This window comes from Megalobrama amblycephala, linkage group LG5 (genome assembly GCF_018812025.1).
Source record: "Megalobrama amblycephala isolate DHTTF-2021 linkage group LG5, ASM1881202v1, whole genome shotgun sequence".
Taxonomy (NCBI): domain Eukaryota; kingdom Metazoa; phylum Chordata; class Actinopteri; order Cypriniformes; family Xenocyprididae; genus Megalobrama; species Megalobrama amblycephala.
This window is the reverse complement of record NC_063048.1, coordinates 1,503,209-1,528,800: the sequence shown is the minus strand read 5'-3', so window position 1 is coordinate 1,528,800 and position 25,592 is coordinate 1,503,209. Positions and strand designations below refer to the sequence as shown.

The 25,592-nt window shown below is 39.9% G+C and overlaps 1 protein-coding gene across 2 annotated transcripts in view; it reads left to right on the top strand.

Annotated features, from left to right (window-relative positions):
• The first annotated feature begins 7,888 nt into the window (after nt 1–7,888).
• Nucleotides 7,889–25,592, top strand: part of flvcr2a (FLVCR heme transporter 2a) — a 34,412-nt gene continuing 16,708 nt past the window's right edge. Inside the window, exons 1-5 of one of the 2 annotated variants that reach the window (XM_048190348.1) lie at nt 7,889–8,801; nt 16,948–17,089; nt 18,056–18,196; nt 18,653–18,720; nt 19,477–19,580. In XM_048190348.1, the coding sequence (XP_048046305.1) occupies nt 8,235–8,801; nt 16,948–17,089; nt 18,056–18,196; nt 18,653–18,720; nt 19,477–19,580 (1,022 nt within the window). In that variant the 5' untranslated portion in view covers nt 7,889–8,234. Of the gene's footprint in view, nt 8,802–16,896; nt 17,090–18,055; nt 18,197–18,652; nt 18,721–19,476; nt 19,581–25,592 lie in introns of those variants that run through there. The other variant, XM_048190349.1, reaches the window with a different exon arrangement.

Below are 25,592 nucleotides of genomic sequence, written 5' to 3'. Positions count from 1 at the left end.
TTTTGTGATAATCACTTTTTTTTTTTTGAGTTGGACAACCTGTAGCCATTTACATGTCAAAATTATTTCATTTTTGCTAAATGTGCTGTTCACTTTCATTTGTTTCTTGACATAGTGAAGAGCGAAGGCTGGCCTGTGTGGTCCGATCCAACAGACGAGCTACTGTAGCTCCAGAAGTTAATGCTTGCTCTGATAGAAAGGTGTCAGAATACACAGTGCATCACAGTTTGTTGCGTATGGAGCTGCATAGCTGCAGACCAGTCAGGGTGCCCATGCTGACCCCTGTCCACCGCCGAAAGAGCCAACAGTGGACACGTGAGCATCAGAACTGGACCACGGAGCAATGGAAGAAGGTGGCCTGATCTGATGAATCACGTTTTCTTTTACATCACGTGGATGGCCGGGTGCGTGTGCATCTCTTACCTGGGGAACACATGGCACCAGGATGCACTATGGGAAGAAGGCAAGCCGGCAGAGGAAGTGTGATGCTTTGTGCAATGTTCTGCTGGGAAACCTTGGGTCCTGCCATCCATGTGGATGTTACTTTGACACGTACCACCTACCTAAGCATTGTTTAGACCATGTACACCCTTTCATATTCCCTGGTGGCTGTGGCCTTCTTTCTAATCATGTTAGAGCTGTATTCGGCCTTCAAAATCCTCCAGATACAGACTTTTTACTCCTCCATAACTAAAAGTCACCATTCTTCAACTGTCATGATGTCCTGTCTGGTCCACAGGGCCTGTAAAATGAGCCCTTTTCACATTTCTGGGTTTGAAACACAGAGGCAAACTATAGCAGTGTTGGATAAACTTCTATAGAGCTAAATGTGAGATCATAGCATTTTATTTTTGTGTTCCCATTTGCACCAAGATAAAAACAACTGTGGAGTGGAAGAGTCAGGTTTCACAAGTAGAAACTAGGTCAATTGAGTTTTAACAATAACTTATAGGCCTGGTTTCACAGACAGGGCTTAGCCTAAGCCAGAATTAAGCCTTAGTTCAATTAAGGCATTTGAGTAGATAAATGTTCACTAGAAAAAAACGTTGGTGTGCATCTTGAGACAAAACAATGTCAGTGACATATTTTAAGATCTATCAGTACAAGTTACCTTCAGCTCAAAACAGCTCAAACATGCATTTTAGTCTAGGACAAGCTTAAGCCTTGTCTATGATACCTTTAAAGACAGCTTTACTGTGATTTCATAGGTTGCTTTTGTTGAAGCCATACATTTAATTTTAGTTAAAAAAAATCCCTATGGGAAAATTTAATAGAAAAAACACTTCTGGAACCAATGCCGCTGAACAAGTGGGTGGCAGTAATGTACTCTATTGCATTACCACAACTTTCCAAAAGAGGAAAGAAAGAAGAAGAAGAAAAAAACAGAGAACGAGATGATTAAGACAGTCAGAAGAGAGTAAGATATCAAATTCATAATCACTCCCTCAGAAGCTGCATTAGAAACCCCCCGCAGCAGCGGTGATTGCTTTGTAATTTAATGCCAGGATAATTAAACACAGTAGTATAGTGTTACAAAGTTCTCTCTTCTCTGTCTGTCCTCATTACTGTAAAGTTGGTTGTTCTGTTCCCGGTTCTGAGTGTTTTATAGAGTTTTGAGTTTGATTCAATAAAAAAGCTGTTGCATCCTTTGTACCGCAACCAGCGACTGTGACATTTACTTTTTTAAACAGATTTGTCATGGTCCATTTCCTCACGACTGTGAAACAATTAACATCTCCTAAATCTGGCAACTTTTATATGTGTACTCCAGTGTTCAATTCTGCATGTTTTGCCCTTAAACAATCCTCCGTATAATCTGAGCCAGTGGATTTCTCCCACAGCAAACCATTCGTTTCAGTTTCTCATTGAAGTTTTCGAATGCAAAGGCTCTGCACTCATCCAGACCCTCAAACTGAATTGCAACATCTGTAATATGCAGCATCTGATGGACATTGTTAAACGAGGACACCCTCCCCAATTCCAGGAGTCTCGGATATCACCAGCATTTCCTTGTGAGACCTGGATGGACAAGCACATGAACGTTGTCAAACAGCTCTTGTCTCAGAAATCCTTTCAGAACGATATTTTCTGTGTATGGCTTCAGTTGTCTGTACTCATCTGCTTTCAATCTGTCAGTTTCATTCAACCCCTTGAGGCATTTGGCAAATTCTGCATCTCAGATTTTCATGCTTGTTGCTTAAAACAGCAGTGTGTCCTGCAGGCATCCCTGTCTCTTTTGGTCTGTGCATCCATATTAGGATCCATAATACCCTGAGAAGGTTGGCAGGTCCATCATCACAGACGATGCCACTAAGTTGAACTGGCATGTGTCTTTCTTGGTACCACAGACTCTCTTTCTCTTCAATTTTATAATTTCGTCAACCGTTGCTTTGAGTTTCCACATGTTATGGCCACTGGGAATACAAACTTGACCACTGCAAATTTTTGAACTGTAAGAGACCATCAATATTAGGGCTAAATTCTAAGAGATCCTCTCATTTGTTTCCACAGAGTTGTATACCATTTTAAATACTCCATTCCTGACTTCTACTGAATATTCATGGTTTTTGGAGTATCGAACAATGTTCTAGAACATGATGGAAGGCCTATTAATCCATGTGTCTTCAACAATTTCAGAAAACCGTCTACAGGCATTATAGACAATTTCATTTTCCAGGTTGGAATTTGAATTACCTGTCACCAGGGAATCATCATCTGAAAATGCCAATCTCTTTAGACATGTTTCCAAATTCAGTCTTTCATCATTCTCCACAATGCCATAATCCTTGTGTTTTCTTTGTAAGTTATTTTTGGAAAACTGGGACGCCATGTCATCCGGACTAAAGAGGAACAAGGACAACCCAAGTTGTTATCAGTGCTCAGTTCAGAAGCCTGCATCTCTGATGGTATGGGGTTGCATGAGTGCGTGTGGCATGGGCAGCTTACACATCTGGAAAGGCACCATCAATGCTGAAAGGTATAATTGTCTATAATTTCTGGAAAATGAAATTATAGACAATTTCATTTTCCAGGTTGGAATTTGAATTACCTGTCACCAGGGAATCATCATCTGAAAATGCCAATCTCTTTAGACATGTTTCCAAATTCAGTCTTTCACAATGCCATAATCCTTGTGTTTTCTTTTCATGCCCTCCACCATAAATGTTCCAACAGTTTAGCCATCTTCATTTGTCCTGAAAAGTCCTTCATTCTCTATGTTTTCCATTTTCTTTGTAGTTTTCTTAGTCTTTGTCCCATTGTCTCTCTTCCTCTTTCTCTCCATGGCTTAAATTTACAGATCTGAAAGAGACTGTAAGGGAAGTGTTTAATTAACTTATAGGGTCAGGAAACTCACACATGTAAATTGTTATCATTACTGACTCCAATCTGGTGCTGAGTAAACAGGCCTCAGTGAGCTCATGCTGGACCAGATCCCGTGTGCCTCACTCTCCCCACAGTGAGAGGATTCTCCAGTTCCCCTTTTCTGATGCAAAAGTGGCTTGGTCTCATTTAGGAAGGTCCGAGGAGGATGACGGCATGTCCCTTCAGATGTGGAGGAGTGGTCGAACCCCGCTGAGGATTCTGTCTCCCTGCCACAGAATGAGCCAGATGATTTGGTGGGATTTAGCAGCTACCAGCCACTAATGCAACGCCCTTAACGCTCAGAACTGAACGGGGGGTGGGGGACGAACACAGCTGTTTGGGGGCTGGTCCGGCTGAAGCGGGACGTGGCCTCCTCCTCTTCACTCCTGAAGCATCATGAGGCCAGGGATGATGTAGCTCTGAGGGCTTTACTCCGAGCTTTTTGAGTCCTCTCCAAGAGCGGCAAGGAGCTGGAGTTAGACCACCGAGCCCTCCCACAGCTACCTCGATGAGTGGTTCCTGCAGCTGGGGCGCCAACAGCGAACCTCCTGCCAGAGACCAGCTTTATTTTTTCCAGAGATGCACGAAGAGCTGAGAAAAATGTGGCATGCCCACTATTTGGTTTCTTCCACCCTCACCTCTGTGGAAGGTGCAGAGCAGAAGGGTATGAGAAAAACTCCTTGCTTGAAGAGGCCGTTGTGGCACACCTCTGTCCGCCCACAACCCTCGGATGGAAGACCCGGGCTGCCCATCCCTCTAAGCCAGTGGTCACCAACCTTTTTAAGCCCAAGATCCCTGACCTCGACCTATATGAAAGACAAGATCTACTTGATAGAAAAAGACAGCCCAGATTGTAGTTGTATTTTTTTCATGGCCAATTTAGATTCTGAATTATTTATTTATTTTTACAAGCAAATTGGCCGATTCTCATACTGGTTGCAGATATTTATTATTATTATTATAAACAAAAATACATAGCCATTTCAAATTAGAGGGAACCACTGTTTTTAATCACAATCCAAACAAAGATGCTATCACATTGCATGAGCAGTTTTTTTTTTATTTGAATTAATTGAGATTTAATTTCAAGATTTAAAGCAAAAACACAACGGTCTGATTTTATCTTTGTGAAATTTTATGCTACACAAAAAAGCTTGAAACAAAAACAGCAGGCTGAATGAGACGCAAATTCACTCTCTGACAGCAGGTGGCGCTTATGGAGCAGCAGTGATACAGAGTTTCCTTGGTTACCGATGTGTAAACAAAGCTGAACTGCGCTAATAATTAGCTACTTTATTTGGAGATAAAGAGGAAAATAAAATGCCATTACCATCGGTTTTTTTCTGAAGACAGTAATTCCTTTTAGAGATGCATTCATATAACCCTTCACCCCTAATTCAATATTTATATTTTCTTCCTATATTTCGAGCATCGTGAACAGTGAGCTGCTCTGCCTGCTACAGAATTTTCTCCTCTTTGCGTCCGTCTTCAGCGTCTCTGGCCTCTTGTTTACGGCCGTTTACAGACTCGGACATGATCTGGGATATTTACCTTTATCACTGTCCCAGTAGCTCCCGAAAATAACAGAAAAATAAATACAAAAATACAGTACAAAGACTGGAGAAGTGTAATGTATTTTTGCACTCATATTTCTGTTGTTTTCGCGAGCTACTGGAACAGTGATAAAGATCGACCGGTCGATCGCGATCGACGGGTTGGCGACCACTGCTCTAAGCCCTCAGAGCTATGTCGTCCCTGGCCTCATGGTGCTTCAGGAGTGAAGAGGAGGAGGCCACGTCCCGCTTCCAGCCGGACCAGCCCCCAAACAGCTGTGTTCGTCCCCCACCCCTATTCAGTTCCAGGTGTTAAGGGCATTGCATTAGTTGCTAGTAGCTGCCAATCCCACCAAATGTGTGCTCAATAAAGCTCTTCACCAGTGTTACAGAGGATCAAAAACCAGTTGATCCCGATTGTGACGAAGCAGAGACTGTCCGTTGGATAATGGACGCGATTGCACTGGCCTTAAATCTTTAAGCCTGCAATGTCCTATTGGAATGAAGGCCCACTCCCAGGGGAATGGCCTCCTCCTAGGCTTAGTAGAGTAGGGCGTCTATTAGCAGCATCTGTGCAATGGCCGGATGGTCTTCACTCTCTACATTTGCCAGATTCTATAAGCACAGATCCTCCCTGCTTGAGGGTCCTGGATGCACCAAGTCTGTTACATGCATCATGCCCCTAGATGGTGGTGCTTTTCTAAGATTGGTTTTGGCTTGTTACCCTAAGCCAGTGACTCATTGTCCAGTGTGCCCAATGTTGAGGCCAGAGTCATACCTGGACCAGGTTCACAGGGCCTATTCTCAGCCTTTTGGCTTGGACAGCCCTATGCTGATAACATGGCGCTGTTGGATTGCACCCCCCATGGCTTCAGCTATCAACACAATGTTGTAACTGTTGTTGAAAGGGAAAGTTTCGGTTACTGGCGTAACCTTCGGTTCCCTGAGATAGATGGGAATGAATAATGCGTAAGCTTGCCATGTTGTTATGCTTTTGTTACACTGTTTACTTATGTACACTGTTTGCAGTCGAAAGATTGTGATGATATGGCACTCAGCGGCAGCTTATATGGGCAAATGGGCTCACCCACTTGGGCGTGCTGAGACGCCATTTGTATGTGCAGTTGCATAGACATCAATCAGTCTTCATTATTTTCGGAGAAAGGGATTTCCCCATAACGTCAGCTATCAATGCAATGTTCATTCTTACCAGGAAGAAATGATCTCAGGGAACTGAGGTTACGTCAGTATCTGAAACGTTCATGCAACCTTCTCATTATATTACAAGATTTCTCCTGACAACTTAGCAGTTTATTTTAATTATTGTCCAATTAGTTCCAAAAACTGAACTTTTATTGTGATGCAACAGATTCGTGATTTGAATCATAAATATCCTGCTGGTTCTTAAACAATTTTTAGTTGTTTTGTGACATGAAATATTATCGTACCTGGCAGGGTAAATGTAAAGTTTAGTAAAGTTTCTTCACTGCCTTTTCTTGCTGGTTTAGCTGATATTTCTTCTGCACTGCCATCTGTTGTTTTGGATAATAATTAAACCCTGAAGAGCGTCAAGTATAAAGCTTTAATGGCAAAACCGGAGCCTGGGATCTTTTTAAGTCTGTCAGTAACGCTCTGTTTAGGTCCTGTCTTCTATGAAGCCCCTCCTTTCTGAAAAGCACAATGTGTAATAATAAGTCTCTTTGCAGGGACTTTGTGCTTTGGAACTTTGCAGAGCTTTTTCGTGCTCAAACAGCAACATTACAAACACTAAAGAAAGTTGAACATGTAAAAAAGCATATTAGGACCCCTTTAAGGAACAATATTCATAGGCATCACTTTGTCTTAAAAACCTCACTTAACACATAACTGACTGTTTACATGAATAAACAGCATATTGACATAATTTTATTTATATTTGACCATTCAAGCACAATAAGCCATCAAAGAGAAGAAATTTAGTGGTTTCACACTTTCTGTGGCTTTCTTTAATATGTAAATTGGATAATCTGTGTTTTAATACAGATAATCTACAGATGCATGTTAGCATGTTATTAGGCCCACACATTAATGGTTTCAGTTGCGCTGCTGAAACACAGAAAAGATGAACAAAAATGGAGTTTATTTTATTTTATATTGTTATCAAAGAACATTGTACATTACATTGTAAAAGACATTTCATGTAAGATGATCTTTCTTGAGGGATTGTTATTTTCAACCCAGCCCACTGTAGATATTATTTGCCTATCACTGTGATATAGTCCAGGAATATACTGGAATATAGTCCAGATGAGTCCAGCACTGATGTTGCATTTTATTTGCACAGCATCATCACATTGCCTAACCATAGTCTGTACCAGAGAATGACAGAGAATTTGACATCATTTATTGTAACTGTGTGTTATTAGTTAAGATATTGTAGATGCGTTGTTGCCGTTTCTAACCAGCAGAGGGCGCAGTGGATAATATAACCACTGTACACGATAATAATATTCAAGAAAATAATCATGCTTTTGTAAATCATAATTATGACACAAAGTTGAAATTATGACATACTAACACCAAGTCATAGGCTACTTATATCATTTAAAGTCCCAATTATAACATAAATGTCATAATTATGACAAGGAAAGTAATTAATCTTAATATACAATAATTATGGCTTAGTATATTATAAAGTTCGACTTTTTATCTCTTCAACTTTTAAATATCATAATTATTACTTGATGCCATCATTTTTACTGTTTTATCTCATAATTATAGTTTTAAAAAAAAATCGACATTATGGCATTAAATAATAATTGTGACATACTAAATTAATGTCATAAATTATACTTTTTATGTCATAATTTTAATTTTTATGTTATAATTATCGTTTATGTCATAATTAAGATTGAACAAAGCATATTTTTTGTTGTGTGGCAACTATACCACTAGTGTTCTTGTGCAGGTCTATCATTATTTTGCGTGTTGGTTTGCGCAGAAGCTGATGATTAACAGAAGATCAGGTGCTAGAGTTTCTCATATCATTCGGAGTGATGATGATGATGATGATGATGATGATGATGTAGAGCCTGAAGCTCGCGCGCATGAATCAGTGATAGAAGTAGAGTTGTTTCCAGGAGGGATGCACGATTTTGTCTTCAACTTTGCAGTGAATCAGTTTTATCGGGGCTGGAAACAAAGTGTCCGGATGTTTGAGGACTCGTGCGCTCTTACGGCTGAACTTATGCGTCTGGAATATTTTCTTAATATGACAGAGGGACGTGATTCTGGATTCATGAGCAGGTTTGACTGACGGTACAAAAGTAGCTGTACAAAATGTGCGAAAAAGGCGACAGTCACTTTGGAAAGGACGCTCTTCAGACAGGACCGACGACGAAAAGTAACATGGATCACGTTGAAATTTCCGAATGCAGAGACATGAACACTGTTCCCATCTGTAGTAACACTCGTTTGTACAGGAGAAGGTGGCTCATTCTGTTCGTCTTCAGCTCAAATTCACTGTGCAACGCGTTCCAGTGGATCCAGTATGGAATCATCAACAACATCTTCATGAAATTCTACAGCGTCTCTTCATTCGCCATCGACTGGCTGTCAATGGTCTATATGTTGACTTATATCCCCTTCATATTCCCTGTCACATGGCTGCTGGAGAGGAAGGGGCTCCGGGTGATCGGTCTGCTCGCAGCCTCCATCAACTGCGTGGGAACGTGGATCAAAGTGGCCAGCGTTCAGCCCAGCCGTTTCTGGGTCACTATGCTCGGACAGTTCACGTGTTCCTTTGCTCAACTGTTCATTTTAGGGATGCCGTCTCAGGTCGCGTCCGTGTGGTTCGGTTCTGATGAAGTGTCCACCGCCTGCGCCATCGGCGTGTTTGGAAACCAGGTGCGTAAAAGCGCACGGAGAGCATCACTGCACTGACACAGAACGCGGAGCTCATGAACTGATTTCATGCAAGTCAGATTAATCGCCTAGGTTACATTAAAACCCAGATTGAGTAGTAGAATTATATGTACATAGACTGTACAGTTATTTTACCATCTTACGAGCATTTTCACGTAAATTATAGAAACTCGTAGAGAGCAAAGGTTGATGCAGTAAGGGGTTTTGTTAACAAACATGAATTAAACTCCAGTTTATGACACATTAACCTGCATGTTGTCGCAAATTATAGACTAATTGGAGCGTTGTACAGTATATTCATTATACAAGCAGATAAAAGTTTTACAGGGTTTTCAAACAACATTAACCCAGGAAATTAGATTAACCTACAGGTTTGTCAGACTCGATCACACTGAATAGACGTACACTCGTAAAATAAAGGTTCTTAATTTGGCATTTCACGAGTTCACATTTACAAAAAAGTGACATCTTTCCAATTGAAATGACTAATTATTACTCTCTCGAAAACTTTTAGCACGTTTTTACTATTACAGATCTCAAGGTTAACTAATCGTGAAAAGTGTTGATTATAACATCACATGTAGATCTATGGCATTATATTTAGATCGTGGCATGAAAGGTTGCAGTGATGAACATTGTAGTCGATCACAGACATGTTGTTGAGCTCATGAAAGCAGTGATCTCGTCATTGAAACTCAATTTCTGCACACTAACGAATGTTTTCATCATAACTAACAGTGTAAACGTGATGTAAATAAGAGATTCGTTGAATAAAACGGGAGTTTTGGCTCGAGTCCAGAACTCAGTCGCTGATAAACTCACACTGTTTGATTGACAGCTCCAGCGATTGTAAAGGGAGCGTTCTTTGATCAATTTCTATATATAATTTAATCACAGTTTAAATAACAGATTATTTTCATCCTACTAAGAGAAACAAGGAGAAGTTGAGCGTTTAGTCACTGGTTTGATTTACTGACACACAGACAAAGATCATCTGACTGTACATGAATCATTAATATCAGATCAGGCATTAGAATGAACACAGTTACTGACATGTTGTTGCATTACTGTCGAGTCCATATCGTAAAAGTCTGTTTGCACCGAAATGCAATTGATTTACCAAAGAATCCACAGTGAAATGAACCGAATACAAATCAATAAAGCTCAACTGAGACATTCACACTGTTGAAAATAAATAACCATATTCCTGCATTAGGATCCTTTGAAAGGTAATGTTATTTTAGTCCTGTATCGCTCTTCTCTCCTCCTCATCTCACTAACACACCAGTGGGCGGGGCTAACACTGTGATGATGAAGTAGGCGTTGATTTCTTCTGTGGAGGCGGAGTTTCACCTGTCTATAGACACATTCCAGGATCAGTCGTTCTCTGGGTCTGGTGTCAATAAAAGCTTTTATTGCACTAACAAGGAAGATTTCAGTTCTGAAACTTACAGGATATTCTTATAGTACGATGAACTCTTATATATCAAAAGCTCAAGGAAAAGCTGATTTCTCAATTCATGACCCCTTTAAGAACTGTTCACTGAGAGATTCTTTAGGAAATCAAAAATGGTTCTATGGCATCGCTATGAAAAACCCACTTAGGAACCTTTTTTAAAGAGTGTTTGGAAATCGAGTTCACATGAGGATGTAAGTTTAGCATTGAGTGTTTTTCCTTAGCTTATCGAAGACAAAAATTGAGTAGCCTTATTATTTATCACTTTATTACGCATTGAGTATATCACAAAAAGTTTTGTTTAAAAAGCTTGTGTTTTAAATAGCTGGTGTAAAAGTCATTCAATAATTCACTGGTCAAAGTCACTGGGTGCCATTTATGTTAACACAAACATCAAACTCATGAACATCAAAACAGTGTTTCATGGCTTTATGAAAACTATAAAGTACAGTATGTGAGTATGGCCTCTTTTGAAACTCATATAAACGAGTTTTTGTGTTTAAAACACGAGATGCAAGGCTGACATGTTTTTATAAGTTGAACTTCTTTTAAAGTTGCTTTAGTCTTTTCTTCTCTATTGTGCCGTATATCTGAGTGAAACGCTTCAAGAACAAATGTAGGGCGGGGCTTGATTTTGTCTGTGGGGAATTGATTGGATGGTTGTGGTTTGCTATTGGTGGATTTCATGTGAGTGACAGGTTGCCCCGCCCTCATCATCAGAGAAGAAAAGAGATGCTGCAAGAGTGAGGAGAAGATATTCTGATTCAAGATTACGAGGAACATGAATTTAACACAATAATGATGTGCACTGATAAATCATTTAGAATAAACACTGCAATATTCCATAAAAAAAAAAAATCAGAATGGTCAATATTGACTGTAACTTGATCACTGCGTTCTTAGAGCGGTGTGTCATCCACATGATGCTGCAAAAGATGCAAGTTCAACTGTCAAACACATCCGTCTAGACTAGAGCACATTTACTTAGAAAGCCAGAGGGAAAATGGGTCAGTAGAGTGCAAAAATGCGTTCTGTGTGAACGGTCACTTAATAGTTTTACTGTGTAAATAAATATCTGGGGAGGATAAACGCTGCCTTTTACTCAATTTCCTTATAAAACACATTCAAGCACATTTATCAGTGAAAATGTATTTAATCACTGATAAACAGACTGATAAAGTCATAGTAAAACACAGTAAATATAGTAACACCATCATAATCATGGATATTGCTGTCCTCAGAGGGCGAGACTGATAACAGCAGATCAGATGGATGAGGACATGTGCATACATGCGTGTGATGTTTCCACTCATCTAAACAGAAGAAATGCAGCACAAGAATACTCTACTGAAATGATAAGACAATCCACTTATCCAAATTAACACAGGAACATTAATTTTATTGTTATAATATTATTCTAAAATTAGAGTTATTATTTGATCAGGTTTGCTCTGGGCAGACGAGCAGGACAAAGAATAAAACATGCACTTGCAAATATTATTTCTTACAAAAATAATACTAAAATAAATAATATTTAATACTTTACAGTCCAAGCTGAACAGACATGGCAAGATGAATGAAATGCACAGATCATAATATATCTGACATCCTGAAAATCAGAAAGAGGATTTAAAAGACAGCACTAATGCATTTCATCAGGTGAACTTACCTGCTTTTATGATTTCAAAGACTCTCAGTGACACCTGTCAATCAAATTTTAGGGCATTTACTGACAGTATAGGCCCTTTGATGAATGTTAAACATGCAGAGAAAAACTGCGGCACCTCCAGGACTTTTTAATGGGGTGGTAAAAATCCTTGGGTTGGTAACCTTGAAAATGTTCTATTTCTGCTTCATCTAACCCATTACAATTATTTCTGTTGATGTAACCTAATTTGTTAGATTGATATCCACAATTTTCACGGATAACAAAATGATCCAGTGTGCTTTGCACATTCTTCCAGGGAGGATGCTCAAGACTTTTGGTTCGCATATTGTTTTAATGAGCCACATTTACTATTGATATTGTGTTTTGTATGATTTTGAAGTCTATAATGTCAACAAGTAATGGCAGCATACACCTTTCCAGGTGCTCTGAGTTCTGCTCACTTATGAAGTGCACTGACTTTATTTTTTTACATTTCAAACATTTTTGAAAAAGAATAATTTGTATTGATACTGATAAAGTGTATACTGTTGAATGCAATGTAAGTTGCTTTAAAGGGGTGGTTGATTATGATTTGACTTTTTTTAACTTTAATTAGTGTGTAATGTTGCTGTTTGAGCATAAACAACATCTGCAAAGTTACGACATACATAGTTTAATGCAAAGGAGATATTTTCTTTTACAGAAATAACTTTTTAAGAACTACAACAAACGACTGGTAGGGACTACAATGAGCTTCTTCCTGGGTTGGTGACATCACAAACCCCAAAATTTACATAAACCCCGCCCCCGAGAACACACAACAAAGCGGGTGAGGCCATGTTGGGCTGCTTTAGAGAAGTACTACATACTTTATCCACTTTATCCAACTACATGAATTTATCTACTAACCATTCAGAAACATCCAGTTTCATTCTAAAAGTTGTAACTTCTTCCTGAGTCTCTCCATCAGTGTCGACTCCGGTTTGAACAATGTAAGGCTGAACACCGTTACTGACAATCCTCATTTTGACTGCGTGAGATTCTCCAGCTTTGTTGTTGTTGAGCTGTTAAAGCTCTGCCCTCTTCTGGAAAGGGGGCGGGAGCAGCAGCTCATTTGCATTTAAAGGGACACACACAAAAACGGCGTGTTTTTGCTCACACCCAAATAGGGGCAAATTTGACAAGCTATAATAAATGATCTGTGGGGTATTTTGAGCTGAAACTTCACAGACACATTCTGGAGACACCAGAGACTGATATTACATCTTGGGAAAAGGGCATTATTGGTCCACTTTGAATGTAAATGCCAACTTTCTCTATTAGAAATCTCATGCACTCTTGTTAGCTCAGCTACTCAAGAACACTCAACTGTGTTCTTATTGGCTGTGATGTCATTCAGAAAGAATTCTTGTCATACTAGGTCACAATATGACACACGTTGACTGTAAGATATTGAGTATAGAATATCACACAGGGTGTGTATGCTTGTATTTGATATGGACAGGGTGGGGATTTCATGTAAATGAGATAATTGCAGAACACTCACGCTGAACTTATGGATAGGAGTGAGGGGATGGATATTAGTTTTAGCACTGTTGCACTGAAGGCATGAGATGTTATATCCTCAGACACATTTCTCAATTACCGGCTCTGAAATGAAATATGACCCCTGTGACCCAATGGCTTTGTAGTACACTAGTAAATAACAAAAATCATATTTCTCATCATCACTCTGAACGCTTTCATCAAGTGCTCTGTTTCACTGTTCATAGCTGGATTAAACTCTTATGGTGTGTTCAAGTCATGTCGGAAAGAGCGTATTTATGAGTTGAATGCACATAAACGCCACCAAAAAAGTCATAAATACAAGTGGGAAGCTCAGGATTTTATTTAAGCCCTGATCTTTACTTATATTTGCACTGTCAGGATTTTTTTATTTAGAACAAAATAAGCTAATTGCCTGCACAACAATTGTTAGCGTTGTAATTAGGGTTGGGCCGATAGATGATGCCATCGTCCATCGCCAATGCTGACAGACATCACAATGTTGAGCCGGTGTTGTGCCGAATTCTTATCCCCGCCAAATTATTACCCCCCTAGTATTGGTAGGTTTAGGATTAGGTGTGGGGTCAGGATTAGGCAATCAGATAGCGACTTCAACGAGGGGGGTAATAATTTGGCAGGGAGTCAAAATCTGGCACAACACCGGCATCGTGATTCGAACTAAACCGCTGATATTTAAATGCCGGACCCCAGACCATGTTTCCATCCGGACTGCGAGACAACTATAGCACCATTTTTCTGTTTCTACAAACCTCATTCCAAAAAAGTTGGGACACTGTACAAATTGTGAATAAAAACAGAATGCAATGATGTGGAAGTTTCAAATTTCAATATTTTATTCAGAATACAACATAGATGACATATCAAATGTTTAAACTGAGAAAATGTATCATTTTAAAGGAAAAATAAGTTGATTTTAAATTTCATGGCATCAACACATCTCAAAAAAGTTGGGACAAGGCCATGTTTACCACTGTGTGGCATCCTCTCTTCTTTTTATAACAGTCTGCAAACGTCTGGGGACTGAGGAGACAAGTTGCTCAAGTTTAGGAATAGGAATGTTGTCCCATTCTTGTCTAATACAGGCTTCTAGTTGCTCAACTGTCTTTGTCGCATCTTCCTCTTTATGATGTGCCAAATGTTTTCTATGGGTGAAAGATCTGGACTGCAGGCTGGCCATTTCAGTACCCGGATCCTTCTTCTACGCAGCCGTGATGTTGTAATTGATGCAGTATGTGGTCTGGCATTGTCATGTTGGAAAATGCAAGGTCTTCCCTGAAAGAGACGACGTCTGGATGGGAGCATATGTTGTTCTAGAACTTGGATATACCTTTCAGCATTGATGGTGCCTTTCCAGATGTGTAAGCTGCCCATGCCACACGCACTCATGCAAACCCATACCATCAGAGATGCAGGGTTCTGAACTGAGCGCTGATAACAACTTGGGTTGTCCTTGTCCTCTTTAGTCCGGATGACATGGCGTCCCAGTTTTCCAAAAAGAACTTCAAATTTTGATTTGTCTGACCACAGAACAGTTTTCCACTTTGCCACAGTCCATTTTAAATGAGCCTTGGCCCAGAGAAAACGCCTGCGCTTCTGGATCATGTTTAGATATGTCTTCTTTTTTGACCTATAGAGTTTTAGCCGGCAACGGCGAATGGCACGGTGGGTTGTGTTCACCGACAATGTTTTCTGGAAGTATTCCTGAGCCCATGTTGTGATTTCCATTACAGTAGCATTCCTGTATGTGATGCAGTGCCGTCTAAGGGCCCGAAGATCACGGGCATCCAGTATGGTTTTCCGGCCTTGACCCTTACGCACAGAGATTGTTCCAGATTCTCTGAATCTTTGGATGATATTATGCACTGTAGATGATGATAACGTCAAACTCTTTGCAATTTTTCTCTGAGAAACTCCTTTCTGATATTGCTCCACTATTTTTCACCGCAGCATTGGGGGAATTGGTGATCCTCTGCCCATCTTGACTTCTGAGAGACACTGCCACTCTGAGAGGCTCTTTTTATACCCAATCATGTTGCCAATTGACCTAATAAGTTGCAAATTGGTCCTCCAGCTCTTCCTTATATGTTCATTTAACTTTTCCGGCCTCTTATTGCTACCTGTCCCAACTGGAATGTGTAACTCTCATGAAATCCAAAATGAGCCAATATTTGGCATGACATTTCAAAATGTCTCACTTTCAACATTTGATATGTTATCTATATTCTATTGTGGACAAAATATAAATTTATGAGATTTATAAATGATTGCATTCCTTTTTTATTCACAATTTGTACAGTGTCCCAACTTTTTTGGAATCCGATTTGTAGTTGAAGTGAGCACTGAGTCAAAAAAGTGGTGCAGATCACATCACAAGCACTCAGGATCGTTTCTGGTAATATTTCAGTGCTATATGTGTGCACTGTGTGAACATGATGGTTTTTGTAGTTCTAGACTAAATGTGAACATGCATTTACTCATCTCACTTGCACAAAAACATTCAGTATTCCTCAAAATGTGCAAACCTGCGCAAAAATTGTACAAACCTGTAATAATAAAATATATTAAATTACACAAATATACTTTATGTGTATATTTGTGTGTTTGTCAATGTGTTTGCTGCTGGCCTTCAGTGATCTAATTTAATCATACTAATAAGCAAAAATGACTTTAGAGTAGATTTAGAAATAAGAGTGTTGAACGTCCTCCTCCTGTATCTATTCTTCTTTAATCCAGAATGGCAGCACAGCTGAAAGGTTTGTTTGAGCTGCGCCCTCTACTGTACAGGTGTGAATATGCATTTCCTTCTGCCGGAGGCTTATTCATTTCACTTTTTTATGGTTAAAAGGCCTTAACATTTGTCAAAAAATAGAACTTTTGTGTTGTTTTTTGAAAACAAACAAGCAAGCCCAGCCCAGGTGTGATAAAGTAACGCTAAAGTAATGCAAGGCATTTCTTTTCATAAAAGTAACTAAGTAATGCAATTAGTTACTTTTTTGGGGAGTAACAAAATATCGTAATGCATTAACTTTCCCCAACACTGGTTAAGAATAAATTGCTGTTGTGTTGTGAATTAGGTGATTTTTTATTTATTTTTTTTTTTTGTGAGAAGTTCTCCATACTACAAAATAATCCATGCAATTATTAGTGAATGAGAATATTTCTAGGCCGACTGATAAAACTGCCCTATGCCCTTTATCCTGGAGGTTGCATGAAAACAAAGCCTATTCCCCTTGTAACTGTGAACTTATTATGGTAATTGCAATAACTGGGTAATAACTAAGTTCTAATCCTGAACCTACCCCTAAACCTATAACCTTATATTACCCAGTAGCAACCACAAAACCAATGAGATTAGAGCATTTCAGAATGCTTTTCAGTTTCATGTGAGTTTTAGGTCAGTGTGGATCATGCCATCTGAGAATAATGCAGTTGTTATTCTGTATTTCCTTCCTCATCAGCTTGGTATTGCTATTGGCTTCTTGCTCCCGCCCGTTCTTGTGCCCAACGTGGATGACATCAGTGAACTGGCTCAACACATCAGCGTCATGTTCTACATCACCGCCGGTGTGGCCAGCCTCATCTTTGTGCTGGTTGTGTTCGGTGAGACTTGTTGAACAATAAAGTGCAGCATAAATGAAAATCTAATATGACATAATGCAGTGTTTTATTATTATTATTATGTGGCATGTAAAATCCATGGATAAAACCTCTTCTGCTCTTTAACATACAAACATTGTGTTGTCAGTTTCGGTTTATTGAGGCCCAAATCTGCAGGAACTAAAAATAAAACATTAAATAATCGTAGTAAAAATTAAAGAGATAGTTCAACCAAACATAAAATTCTGTCATTATTTACTTGCCCTTAAGTTGTTCCAAACCTGTATAAATTTCTTTGTTATGCTGAACACAAAGAAAGATATTTGGAAGAATGTTTGTAACCAAACAGATCTTACCCCCTATTGACTACCACAGTATTTTTTTTCCTACTATGGTAGTCAATGGGGGGCGAGATCTGTTTGGTTACAAACATTCTTCCAAATATCTTCCTTTCTGTATAGCAGAACAAAGAAATTTATACAGGTTTGGAACAACTTAAGGGCGAGTAAATAATGACAGAATTTTCATTTTTGGGTGAATTATCCCTTTAATAAATGTTGCTACAACAATGTTGCTTTCTCAGTATCTGTTGTAATCTGACTTCATTTATTCCTTTAGTTTGCTATTATTTTGTTTATTTATAATTTCTGCAGGGATCTGTTTTTGCAAAGTCATTTGTGTCATTATTGAAGCAGTGAATGACATGGTTTGGTACTGGAGCAAACATGAGTAGAACAAATTTCTGTTTAAATCGTTCAATAAATCCATTCAACTATCTACAAAAGTGGTGTTTACAAGCAATTTACTGCTCACGTATAATGAATGAGGCACAATGTTTTTTCCCTGTCATTATCCATGATTGTAATAATTTGTCAGGTTTTGTCTCACAGTAAACAGGGTCATGTTGACTGATACATAATGTTCATATTTGGTTTAATAAATTAATTTTGTGGTATTTATGTACTTTAGTGTTTCAAGAAAAACCCAAAACCCCTCCGTCTCTGGCTCAGGTGGCGCTCAGAGACATGCCCATGGGACAGAACTCATACATGGCTTCAATCTCAAGACTTTTCCGCAACAAGCCCTTCATCCTCCTCCTCATCAGCTACGGTACACGCCGCTGATTCTTATTCTTATACTTATTACCTTAAAGCACATTGCATATTTGGCTCACTATGTCTGAACTATTGCACAATTATGATCATTATCTAGTAGTAGTTAATAGTTTAAACAATGATTCAGATATTTTAGTTGGCAGTGGATTTTGCCCCCCATATAGGCCAATACATTTCCACCAGTATTTCAAAACTTTATCAGCATAATCTGAAATGTCCTGTTGATATGTTTTTGCATTTTAAAATAAAATTTAAAATTAATTTAAAATTTGTAGTTTGTAGTTTTCTGAGTCAATGCCATTTTGTCTGGCCTACTTTGGCTGCTCAAATGAACAGATTGCAGATGTTTTTTTAATTACACACCTTTAAGTGTAACCATCAAATTGTCATTCCACCTAATTTTAATCCTGTGATTCATGTTTATTTAAAAGCATGTCTTTGTGTTTCCCAGGACTGAACGTTGGATGTTTCTACGCCGTTTCCACACTGTTGAACAGGATGATAATAGAGCATTACCCCGTGAGTTCATGCTGTCCTGATCATCCTCTTGCACATACACACAGGAGTAGTAGCTCTACTTCTACTTCTGCATACACTAACAAAAAGTATCATGGTATTACCATGTTAATTTTGGAGATGGTGCCATTGTAACAGCATGGTATTTTTGAAATACACTGGACTACATGTCATGGTATATGATTATGGCAGTTGTTCAGTACTATTGTATTTGTAAGGTATAATTCACAGCTAGGTGTGCATTACACAATTTTAATGCATGACGTAGAGGCAAAGAACCACCTGATGTGAAGCCTCACAAATGTTATTTTAACTCTTCCAGACTATTTTTGTTTGCACTGCTAACATCAATAACAGCTTTAACTTGTTGGCAATTAACCATGGTATAAGCGGCATAATCCACGGCTAGTTTTGCATTTCACAATTTTAATGCATTTCTTTGCCTCCATGTCATGCATTAAAATTATGTAATGCACACCTAGCTGTGTAATATCTCTTACAGCATCATTGCACCATGGTACTGCCATAGTACTTTTTGCCTTTTTTCTTTTGGTGTATCCTTTTTTATTTGCTGAAAACGTATAATTTATTCACTGTGAAGGGCTTTTCAGTTTCTGAATCATTCACATTCAAGTGATCAGACTCAGTGTATTGTGTCATCTAAACACATGGCTACCTTGGACTGAAATGCATGAGAACATGGTCTTACAGGTTGATATATAAAAGATATCTCATATATCATTACTGTCTGAAGCACAGGGTGAAGAGGTGAATGCTGGGAGAATTGGCTTGACTCTTGTCATTGCTGGCGTGGTGGGCTCTCTGATCTGTGGAATTTGGCTAGACAAGACCAAGACTTATAAGTAAGTGACGCATTCTCTATTGTTCAATTTTTCCCCTGAGGTCTACATATCATGATAGCAAAGTTTTTTATTAAAGCTCCAAAAACATATTTTAGTTTTAAATGCAGCTGCTTGAGTTTGTGTTCTGATACATTTTTGAGTGGCATTGCATGTGCATTTGTTTTCCTTTATAATTACCATAAAATGTCCAGACATTTAAGATCCACAGATGATTTCAATTTTACTAGTGTACACTGTAAAAATGATTTTTCGAATTTTAAATGTATCGTGCAGGTGCAGGTTGATGACAGAGAAGTCTAGAGACAAGAATCTATGTGCAGCATTTTAATGAAATAAGCAAGTTAATACAGATGGTACAGGCAAACACTAACGTAACAGACAATAATCGAAACCTAACTGAGGAAACTGAGTAGTATAAATACACAGGGTAACGATGAACTAAACAAGACACAGGTGACGAACCAAATCAGTAACTATAACTACAACATATACGTAACCGAACTTCGATGCTGCGCAGTGCCGTTGATGGGGGAACTTCAATACCAATGTTCAATACTTTAGTACCAGGGTAGTTAACGGGGTTCACATCACGCTGTTTACACCATCATACAAAGAGTTGCCTTTTTAGGGCAAACAACTTCCCAGTGGAAGGAGCTCTAGAATTGTTTCAGTAATCTCAGCTGAAAGACCAGAATCTATGAGCTGGTGCCCCTCAGCTGCCAGTCCCAAAGCTTCCAGATATCTGGCCAAGGATGAAATATTGTCCCCTGCACTTGAGAGAGAAGATCTCTCTGGAACAGGATCTCCTTGGGGGTCCGCAAACCAAACTAGAAGCAACTAGAAGGAGGTGAACTCTGTCCTGGCCAACCCTGGCAAGAACTGCTGGAAACAGAGCTAACGGAGGAAATTCATACAGGCACAGGCTTAGCCACACCTGTTCCATGGTGTCTAGCCCCAACGGAGCTAAAGGTGTAAGGGCAAACCAGAGGGGACAATAGGTTGTCTCCTCGGAGGCAAACAGATCCACTTCTGCACTGCTATACCTCTGGATATGGACTCCACTATTCCCTGGGCCTCAGACCTTGCCTCAACAGTATGTCTGCCCACAAGTTTATATGCCCTGGAATGTAAACTGCTCTCAGAAAAAAGCTTGAAAAGGGGGCTCGAACACAGCCCATCCTGATGATTGCTGTAAGGGACTACCGTAGTGTTAGAGTCTGTGCAGACCAGCACATGGTAGACCCTCAGCTGTACAAGGAAGTGTTTCAGAGCTAAAAAACCCTAAAGGCCATGAGCTGGTCGGCCATCGAGAACTGTACCCCAGCCCGTGAGAGACTTGCGATGGCAACACGCCCCTAGTGCCAAGCCCCTGTTGAGGAACACTGGTGTCTTCTAAAGTTAAAGAGCACATAGTCTGTAGCTCATGAAACATATCTGTAAGGATGATTCAGATGATGAAAACCTCTGCTCTTGAGCCAGAACTGGAAAGGTCTTATGTGAAGTAGACTGCCATGAGACCTAACAGCCTTTGAATTTTTAAAACTGAAAGCTCCTGGCCTAGTATGATGTCTCTTACAGTGGTTAGGATCAAATCTGCACATGCAGGAGACAGATGTGCCTGTATCATGGTCGAGTCCCACTCTATCCCCAGAAAAGTGGTCCTCTGTTTGGGAGGAAGTACACTCTTCTTGGGGTTTAACCTGAGTCAAAGATGCTTCATATGAGCAAGCACAACATCTTGATGCCATGCCGCTAACTCCTCCAAATGAGCAAATCATCAATTTAATTCAGTACACGGATGCCCTGGAGTCACAGTGGAGACAGAGCAGCATCCATACACTTGGTGAATGTATGTGGGGACAAGGCTAGGCCGAAAGGAAGAACTTGATATTGGTATGCTTCGCCCCCAAAAGCAAACCTGAGAAACTTCTTGTGTTCTTGCAGAATTTCAATGCGAAAGTAAGCATCCTTTAGATTGATTGTCACAAACCAATCCTCAAATTGGAAGAAAATCAGGCACACAATGTCATGGTGTGCACAGAGGGGACACTCTCAGGGACTGGGGCCTGAAGGCGTTAGGATTTTTTCTTGGCTGCCTTCACGGAGATCAGATCTGATATTCCCTTAGGCAGCTTTCTTTGTGAGGGGGAGCTCGAGAAGCCACACTTTCTCTCTGCTCTCTCTCCTGGAGCTGGGCCCTGGACGAGCACGGCTGGTGGAAGCCACCTGCTTCTGGACACAGTGAGATATTAGCTCCTTGAAAGCTGCCGACTGATGTTTCGCCTCCTGATACCCGTCGACAACAGTATTTACTACGTCGCCGGAGGAGGAAACTGGGCATCAGGTCATTTGCTTGCCGAGTTTTTGAACTGCCTCAGGCCCTTATCCTTCACCGTGATCCAACTGCTTTAGCAGGTTCGTCTGGTATGCCTGCAGAACCACCATGGTGTGCAGGGATGCACCAGCCTGACCTGCTTCTGCATATGCCTTGCACTCGTGCAGAATTGAGGAAGCAGTTATCAAGTTTGAGCACAACACCGCTTGCGTCTCATTCGGCCAAAACTATTTTTAACTTGGCTACTGCACGGATAACAACCCCTAAAAGTCAGATGCAGAAAGCATGAGTTCCTCGTTCTGGTCTGAAGAATTTGCAAAGTGAGCTTCAAGATCCAGAAAGGCGGAGAGCACATCTCAAACTCTGCCTCTGTTAACTCAACTTGTGAACCCCATGACCAAAGTCACTGCACTGCCTCAGCAGCAGATGGACCCAAGCAGCAAGGTGCAGGAGCTCGGCCCTCATCCCTCGAGAAAAGGGCCAAGTGGGATCGGAGCTTGCGGATGGTGAAATGATAGGGACTGACCTTGCATGCTTCTCACCCATACACAACAGTTGCCAGCCGTTATAAAGAGGGGGCATGGTGTCACTCATTTTCTGTATCTCAATTCTGCCATTCATACAACATAAAAAATATTTTTTTTACAGTGTAGATCTTTGATAGGCTGAATTTTTCCCCTAGGCTTTTCCTAAATTGTTAAAACTCTTAACTTTGACTCATGTCGAGCAGCCGAATGCCTGTAATGCGCTTTGCTCTATAACAGACCCTCTGTTTTTTTCTAATCACATCATGAGTGAGAGGATTTACCAGGACAGATCAGCGGTTACAGTGTTTATTACTCATGCTGACCTTGATTCAAAAATGTGCCAATGGGTTTATAACTCTCTCTGGTCCTTACATTCGGTGACTCTGTGATTAAAAAAATTACTCTCAATCCTAAATATGTGCTTACAGCTTTGAGGGTACCATAGTGATTCATTGTTAACATTATTTCAACCTCGTCACTGTAAGCTTACACTGAATTTACTTGAAATTTGAATAGATAGCTGAATTAATTCTGGTTCGTATCATTCCACGTCATAAAACAGGCCAATCTTTCAGTCAATCATTGTGTGAACTATGTTTTCCCCAATTGTCCTCAAAGCATAAAGAACTTCAAAATACATTGGCACTTGGGAGGAGAATGTACCTTGAAATGAGAAAAGCCCAAGACCACTAATCTCCCTCACAGTGACACAAACAAAACTAAACAACATTAACAAGAGCTAAAACCTCTATTAATTCTTAATGACAGCTATTTACACATACCCATAAATATTTAATTTATTCAAGAGCAATTTATTCAAAATTTTCCCCTAGCCACAATGCTCAGTAGAAGATTTATGAAGGTTTTTTTCAATGCAACATATATTACACCAGTCAGTGTACTATAAAAGGCAGTGCAGGATTTGTCATGTTGCTTGCCAAAATGGAGTGAAGAGAGGCGAGGATTGTGTGTTTTTGAACTGCTGATTTTGAGAACATGTAAGCTCCCAATGCAAGCAAAAGGCATGTAAACAATAAGTGTTTTACACGGCAAGATTATACGGCACTAAAACTGAACAAGTGAGAGCAATTTGAATATCCTTTAAGACATGAGCTTTGAGGTAGAAGCGACATTGACCTCATGTAGAAACTTTCCTGTCTATAAACTGAAAAATTTGGTAACCTAAGATATTAATATCTAAATTAACTGTTTATATTTAAGTAAAAATATATTATTTAACATCACTAAACCAACATATACCCAGCTAACAGGGAACTTTCTCAGAACTTTGGCTAACATTATAGGAAGTTTCTCTCAAATTTATTTAGAGAACATTCAGAAATAGTGTTTCCATAACTTAATGGGAACGCTGGCAATACATTCTTAGAGCACATTTTTTTTTAGCTGAGTACACATTAATTTATGCCAACAAAAGTAACTGTATGGGTTAAATCAGGTAGAAATAGCTCTTTAAGAGAACAATTTCAGGTTACCACTTTTTACAGTGTAGAATATTGATTAGCCTATGTGTTCTGCTCTCTGTTTTCAGAGTTATCATCCTCTTGATAAAATAGGATGTTGCTCATATATTTTGTCTGTGAATGCATTCTTTCTGTGTCTGTTATGGAGGCTCTTCGCTTTAGTTATCTCTCTTATCTGTTGTGAAGCGCTGGTTTAAAAACTGCCCATTCAATGAGCACACATCATCCTGGCACTTGTAATCGGCTCAGAGTCGTCTGTTTGAGTCAGAATTGCCCCAGGCAGATCCTAACAGCAGCGGTGAAGCGGGCTGTTTTCTCACGCATGGTTGTACAGAATGGTGCTTCTTCATAATACATTGTTTATTCAGAGGGAGCTGAAGCTATAAAAGACCTACTTACATGCACAGGAATCTTGTTTTTCTATTGAGTCAGGTTATTATTATTTAATACATGCTTTTCCTAGAAATATGTGTGGATTTGTGCTGGTCTTCTGGCATGAGAAAAAACATTTTCCATAACTTTACAACAGGGGTGGCAAACTCAGTTCCTGGAGAGCCATAGTCATGGAGAGCTTAGTTCCAACCATTCTCCAACACACATACCTGAAGTTTTCAAATAAGCCTGATTAGCTGGATTATGGTTGAAGCTGAACCCTGCAGGGCTGCAGGAAATGAGTTTAACACCCTTGCTTTACAATAAGGTCAGATATGTCAACATTAGTCATTCCCTATGTGTCACTCACTCAACGTTGTGTCGATGTAGCAATACTAGGGGTCGCCCCCAACACCTCTAATACTCCAGGAAGGCCAGTGAATTTGTGTGCCATCCCTCGGGCATGCAGGTATAAAAGGAGGTGGCTTACTCCACTCATTTACATCGTTCTTTGGAGCTGTGAAGACGTGTCCGTGATTCTCTTCTCCGTTTAACCTCTGCCTAGAAGCTTAGTTGGATTCCTGTATGGCACATTTCAGCAGTTATTTCTCCCACATGCACCATTAAGTGCAAGAGAGTTCCCTGGGGTGCTTCAACGAACAGCTAAAAAAGACATTTTCATAAGAGAATATTCTCTAACAAGACAATTTCTCCATAAAAGAAAAATTAATTTTAAAAAAGAGCAACACTGATGAAAAATGTATTTTTAAAGATACCATTTCATCAGTGTATTTCTGGATGCGGTCAACACCTGTCTCCCTCAGACGCCCATTATCACTGCATCAGTTATTTGGGCCAGACACATGCTGAAGCAGTTTTCATGGATGGTACATGCAATCACTGTGATGCAATCTTGCTTTTTTAAGGGGAATGCAGGTATGCACAAGGCTGCGGCAGCAAGCGCTCAGGGCGACTTGGGGATTCTAATGGAAATGTTCCCGCTTGGTAAATCCCCATGGGCTTCCCATTCCCCGGCATGTTCCTTTCTGCAGGTTGAGTTTGCCAATGAGAAAAGTGGTTCACCCTCCAGTGAATTTAATTTCTCATTCAGTGCAACTCAGGTTGAGGATGAGCTGTCAGTCGTAGCATCGTTGGGTGAAATTTTGCCTTTGGACATTGCAGAACCCCCTAGGTCTTCACTATCAGGTGTGATTGTGCAGACTTAGTCTAAGGCTGAGATGACTGCTCTGCTGTGATACCTCCACCCTGCCCTGACTGTTCGCGGTTAGATGATTGG